Genomic DNA, 6,799 nt, shown 5'->3' with positions numbered 1-6,799 from the left:
CGTCGCGCTCGAATCGCGCGAACAGGCCGCGGTAGAGCCCCGTGAGCTCGTCGGGCCCTAAGACACCGGTGACGGGTACAACGCGGGCTGGCCGAGGTTTTTTCGAGGACGACGGGGAGGCGCGGGCTAGGGAGGGACGACGACGGCGACAAGCTTAGGCGCCGGCGGCGCAGGTGGGGATGGACGGAGCGGGCGAGCCCTATCCTGTTTGGAGTCGTAGAGAAGATGCGGAGATGGGATATGCGGTGCAGACGGTGGGCCGAGAAGGCTTCCGCAGGACTGGGCCACAAAGCCCGCTTTGGGGTAGCAGGATGTCCGCGACACCACGAGGCGATTTTTTGGCGGCGCGGCTTAGCGGGCCTGCGGAAGCCTGCGGCCACTTTCATCCGGAGCCCTGACTAATTAGAATACTTTACGTATTCCAGTTTTAACTTACCAGTGATCTAGCAGTAGTTTTACTCTGTTTAAGATTCTGTAGATTACAGTTTATTAGTTACTGTAATTAAATTCAGTTAGAGTACTGTGTATACCTGAAAATGTATGTGATGTAATATATTTCCATGTGTGCACATGTTGAGATAAATTACGTCCATTATTTTGCAATTGAGATATTAATTTCTTGCAAATAAGACAATCAATTCATCTTAATTGAGCTACTTTTGGTTCAATACGAGCAAGAATTGATATGCGAAATTCAAAGTGATTTCCTCAAATTGATGTTTTGGGATCACAAGGTGGTGTGTAGATCTACTGCATTGCAGATTATCTACCACTACTAATTAAGCCTATATTTTGTCATGATTGACATTTTGATTGCTTAAAGTGCTCTTCCATACATTTTATTAAGTTATAACACAAGGTACTAGAAATATGAGTATCTACTGATTTTATCAGACTATACTCTCTAGTGCTGAGAGATGGACCCCGAAATTTTCTTTGGGGAGTATCTACAACGTGTCATACTTAACAATTTGAAGTTCACACTAATGGTTTCAAGCCCACTTCTTGAAATCATCATTAATTTCGCAACATTCATTACAACATAACCATGATGGTTTTTGGTTTACCAAGTGTAAATTAATAATCTCTGGTTTACCCATGTAGGTAACCGATGGCTCGAGAATTTGAGGCACTCGCCCTCAATGGCCACAACTACCCTACTTGGGCCATGGACACGAAGATCGCTCTTGCATCTCGTGGGATAGTGCGTGCAATCCAGGCCGAGCAGGATCCACTGCCCGCTGGAGTCACGCCACTAACAGAAGAACAGAAGTATACCGCCTTATACATTATAAGGCACCATATTCACCCAGATCTCAAGTCTGAGTACTTGGAGGAGGAATCCCCTAGTACCCTGTTTCAGACCCTCAAAACGAGGTATGAACAACAGAAGGCAGTTGTCCTGCCAGAAGCACTCCATGATTGGACTCACCTCCGTCTTCAGGACTTCAAATCCATCGGAGAGTACAATCACGAGGTTCATAAGATCAGTTCCAAGCTGCGCTTTTGCGGGAAGGAACCTACTGATGCGGAGAAGATAGAGAAAACTCGGTCGACTATGCTCCCATCTGACAGGATCCTCCAGCAGCAGTACCGTGCTCGTGACTACCAAGTCTATTCCGATCTTATTCATATCTTACTTCAGGCTGAAAAGCATGATGAGCTACTCGCTAAGAATGGCTCTCAACGCCCGGTTGGTTCTCAACCTCTACCTGAAGTTCATATGAATGTCGCGAACGGACGAAAGTTTGATGGTGGCTTCAAACAAAAGCCCTCGAACTTCAATGGTAAGCGAAAGCGCAACAGGAACAGGAAGCCCAGAAACTCAGACCGTGGGAAAGGCATCGCAAAGTCCAAGTTTGACAAATCTAAGCTTTGCGACAAGTGTGGATGCTACACGCACCCCACTGACAAGTGCAAGACCCCAAAGCATCTGGCCATTCTGTACCAGCAATCCCATGGACGCAATGCACCTCGAGGGAAAAGGTTTGAAGCCAACTTCAACCTTCATCTAGATGGCACCGATGGAGCTGGCTGTTCGCAAGACGTTCCCTCGGGACCGAGCAACGCCGTTACTCTCCTTCCGTCAGAGGATCCTAGAGGAACGGAGGACATGATGGTTGAGTACGCCTCAACCGACGTGTTTGGAGACTTTGACTAGTCCCGCTACCTCCTTAGTGACTAATATATTCATGTCCATTTGTGATGTTATAATAAAACATAAGTATTGTTGTCATTTATATTGTATCAGCACTTTGATATAATAAGATTGTAATCTATGTATTTAAATAAAGGATTCTTATTGAAAATTCTTCATTTTTATATATAGTTCTCTACGGGGACAATCCGATGAAAGAGGAATTATGCCTTGTGGACAGTGCTACCACAAACTCCATACTGAGGGAGTTAAAATATTTCCAAACCATGAGAAAGATGAATGGAGATATTTTGACTATCGCTGGATGCGATACGGTAATTGTTGGCACTGGACGTGCCATATTTACACTCCCAAATGGTACTCAAGTGATAATTGAGGATGCCTTGTTGTATCCCGATTCTTCACGTACCTTAATCAGTTATCGAGATATCCGTAAGAATGGTTTTCACATCGAAACCCATGAAGACAACAAAGAGGAGTATCTACTCTTCACAAAAGATTACGGATATGGCAAGCAAGTACTTGAAAAGATTCCTTCTCTGTCGTCCGGACTGTACTATACGTACATCAAGCCCGTAGAACATGTTGCTTACAAGGTAATTTTCCAAGATGTTGATGCATTCCAAACCTGGCATGATCGCCTAGGCCATCCTGGTATTGGGATGATGAGGAAGATTACTAGCAATTCCATTGGTCATAATTTGCATGAGTCAAAATTCCCTCAATCATCCGACTTTGTGTGCACATCATGCGCCACAGGGAAGGTAATTTTGAGGCCTTCGCACCTCAAAATACAAGCTGAACCACTTCAATTCCTTGAACGTATTCAAGGAGACATTTGTGGTCCCATCCAACCATTATCTGGACCATTTAGGTATTTCATGGTTTTGATTGACGCATCTACACGATGGTCACATGTGTGCCTTCTATCCACACGAAACCATGCATTTGCCAAGATAATGAGGGAAGTAATTAAGTTACAGGCCCATTATCCGGAAAGTCGAATTAAATCAATTCGCATGGACAACGCTGCAAAATTCTCTTCACGTGCCTTCAATGACTATTGCATGGCCCTGGGGATTGAAGTTCAGCACTCTGTTCCATATGTCCATACTCAAAATGGTTTGGCCGAGTCCCTTATTAAGAGGATCAAACTCATTGCAAGACCTTTGTTAATGAATTGCAGCTTGCCAACCTCGTGTTGGGGTCATGCAGTTTTACACGCTGCTGACTTAATACAATTGCGACCTACTGCATATCACAGTACTTCTCCTCTGCAATTAGTACGTGGAAATCCACCTAGCATTTCCCATCTGCGTAAGTTCGGATGTGCTACATACATCCCGATCTCACCACCTCAGCGGACATCCATGGGCCCACACAGAAAACTGGGGATCTATGTGGGGTACAAATCGCCGTCGATTATTAAGTACCTGGAGCCTCTTACTGGGGATCTATTCACAGCCCGTCACGCTGACTGCATATTTGACGAGGAACACTTTCCGGCATGAGGGGGAGATTTCAAGTACCAGAAAGAATGCCCGGAAATTAATTGGAATGCTCTTGCCATTTCAGCCTCCGATCCACGTACCCAAGAGACCGAACTCCAAGTTCGGAAAATCATAAATTTGCAACATCTTGCAAATAATCTGCCAGATTCATTTACTGATTTAAAAGGTGTCACAAAATCCTTGAATCCGGCCAAAAATGCGCCCGAAAGAGTGGAGGTACCAACTAAAACCACTCAACTGCCCGTTCTAAAAAAGAGGGGGAGTAGTACGGCCTCTGACCAGGATCCTGCTTCTCGCAAGCAGCAAAGGAGCGTGAGGAGAAACTCCTCAAAGTCAGTAAATGCAAGTCAACTCAACGTTGACGAACACCTTATGGGTAGTATACACCCAGTGAAAGGGCAACCTCCACAACCCAGCTCCAGCTTGCACACACTGGCTGGGACATCGGAACACCTAGACTCACGCGTATTGGGAAATCACGAAGAGTTATCAACGGTGCACGAGATATCCATCAACTATATCGATTCTGGAGAATCATTCAACCGTAAGTCTACGATTGTCGACACTTATTTTTCTGCTACAATTGCAAATACCCTTCTTAATGATCATGATCCAAGGACTATCGTTGAGTGTGAAAAACGCTCCGACTGGCCTCAATGGAAGGATGCAATACAAGCAGAATTAGCCTCGCTTAATAAAAGGAAGGTATTCACAGAAGCAATACCTACACCTCCCAGTGTTTTCCCTGTGGGATTCAAATGGGTTTTCCTCCGGAAACGGAATGAGAACAATGAGGTGGTGAGATACAAGGCAAGGCTCGTAGCACAGGGTTTCACGCAGAGACCCGGCATTGATTTCAATGAGACATATTCTCCAGTTATGAGTGGTATCACTTTCCGATATCTAATATCTTTGGCAGTGTAAAATCGTCTAACTATGCAATTGATGGACGTCGTGACCGCATATCTTTACGGTTCACTAGATTCGGACATTTACATGAAGGTTCCAGACGGAATCTCTGCCCCGGATGCAAGCGCAAAACGCAACATGTACTGTGTAAAACTGAACAAGTCTCTATACGGCTTGAAACAGTCGAGACGGATGTGGTACAACCGACTTAGTGAGTTCCTTCTTCGCAAGGGTTACTCCAACAGTGATGACTGCCCATGTGTCTTCATCAAGAAGTCCTCTTCAGGATTTTGCATCATTTCCGTGTACGTCGATGATCTCAATATAATTGGCAACACACAAGATATTGATGAAGCACGCAATCATCTAAAGACAAAATTTGAGATGAAGGATTTGGGTCAAACCAAATTTTGCTTGGGTCTCCAACTCGAGCACCTTCACTCAGGAATAATGGTACACCAAGCTGCCTATATCCAGAAAATATTGGAGAAATTCAATATGGACAAATCCTATCCGTCTAAAACTCCCATGGTGGTTCGATCTCTAGACGTAGAGAAAGATCCGTTCAGGCCGAGGGATGATGGAGAAGAGATGTTGGGACCCGAGGTTCCATATCTCAGTGCCATTGGAGCGCTTATGTATCTTGCAAATTGTACGAGACCTGACCTCGCATTTGCAGTGAATCTACTTGCTAGACACAGCGCAGCTCCTACCAAACGCCATTGGTCGGGAGTAAAGAATGTCTTTAGATATCTCCAAGGCACAAAAGATCTTGGCCTAATCTTTCAGTTTCAGAGAAATATGGACACCAATATGATTGGATACACAGATGCTGGCTATTTATCTGATCCCCATAATGCCAGATCACAAACCGGCTTTGTGTTCCTACATGGTGGAACGGCCATATCATGGAAGTCTTCAAAACAGACTTTGGTAGCAACGTCCACCAATCATTCTAAAATAATTGCATTATATGAGGCATCACGTGAATGCGTGTGGCTTCGCAGGATGATAAACCACATACAACAATCATGTGGAATTGGTTCTATCGAATCACCTACCATTATCTACGAAGATAATGCGGCTTGTGTTGCACAGATGCAAACAGGATACATCAAGAGCAATATCACCAAGCATATTGCCCCTAAATTGTTTTACCCCCACGAGCTCCAAAAGAGTGGGGAAATAAACATCTTGCAAGTCAAATCATGCGATAACCTCGCTGATCTATTCACGAAGTCTCTACCAACTTCAACATTTCAGAAATATATTCATGGAATTGGTATGCGATGGCTTCGAGATTTGCAAGAATCAGGGGGAGTATCTTCCTGAGTTGTTCCTGTTCAAAGCATCATATTATACTCTTTTTCCCTTAATGAGTTTACTTTCCAGGTTCTCATTAAGGCTTTTAATGAGGTAATATCAACATAAGATCATATGTCATACTATCCCTTTTCCCCACCGGGGTTTTTAGGAAAGTATATACACGACATATATTGTTCTCTAAACTCTATGGATTTTCCCTTTTACAAGGTTTTTCTCATATTGAGTTAACAAGGAGGCAATACCAATTATATGTTGTATCATTTTCTGCTTATTTTCCCACCGGGTTTGAAGGAGTTTTAACAACATATCATACACCACTCCTCACATTTTTCCCACAGGGTTTTTGGAGGAGACTTAATCAAGATGATCAACTTCTATACAATAAAGCGGTGATTAGGGGGAGTGTTAAAAACAAATAGCTCTGGCAGTTATTAGGGGAGTAATCCCCGCTCTTTTCCCACATGGCGGTTCCACAATTTGAGGAGACGTGATGACGGTTCCTGAAGAGACACTTCGAACAGTTGCATCCTTTGCATGCACCGTTTCATATTTATTGTATATAAGTGTACACCAAACATCAATAAAGATAACTGATTGATTTTTGTCAATTGTCTCTCGCTCTTTATAATTTCACTCGTAACACGGAAGAGAAGAAAAGAGAAAAAAATCGAGACATTAATTCTCCGCCATTTTGCATAATGTCTCGTCTCTGACCGGTTCCGGCTCGAAAGAAATTCCGCTTGGCCCAGTCCGTCTCTGACTGGACTGTGGACTTGCATGAGACAGATAATCAAAGGCAGGGCGATTCCTCCTGGCTCCCGAACACAAGCGCGCAGCCTAAGCTTTGCCGATTCCCCTTCGTCGACGCCGGCGCGCGCGGGAGCCAACCACCGCT

At 44.3% G+C, this 6,799-nt stretch overlaps 1 protein-coding gene across 1 annotated transcript; it reads left to right on the top strand.

Annotated features, from left to right (window-relative positions):
• Nucleotides 1–1,111: 1,111 nt before the first annotated feature.
• LOC127347552 (uncharacterized) lies at nucleotides 1,112–2,161 on the top strand. Its single transcript, XM_051373725.1, has one exon. The coding sequence runs from the start codon at nucleotides 1,112–1,114 to the stop codon at nucleotides 2,159–2,161; it is 1,050 nt and encodes a 349-aa protein (XP_051229685.1).
• Nucleotides 2,162–6,799: the final 4,638 nt, after the last annotated feature.

Source organism: Lolium perenne, chromosome 4 (genome assembly GCF_019359855.2).
Source record: "Lolium perenne isolate Kyuss_39 chromosome 4, Kyuss_2.0, whole genome shotgun sequence".
Classification (NCBI taxonomy): Eukaryota; Viridiplantae; Streptophyta; class Magnoliopsida; order Poales; family Poaceae; genus Lolium; species Lolium perenne.
This window is presented reverse-complemented; position numbering and strand designations above follow the sequence as displayed.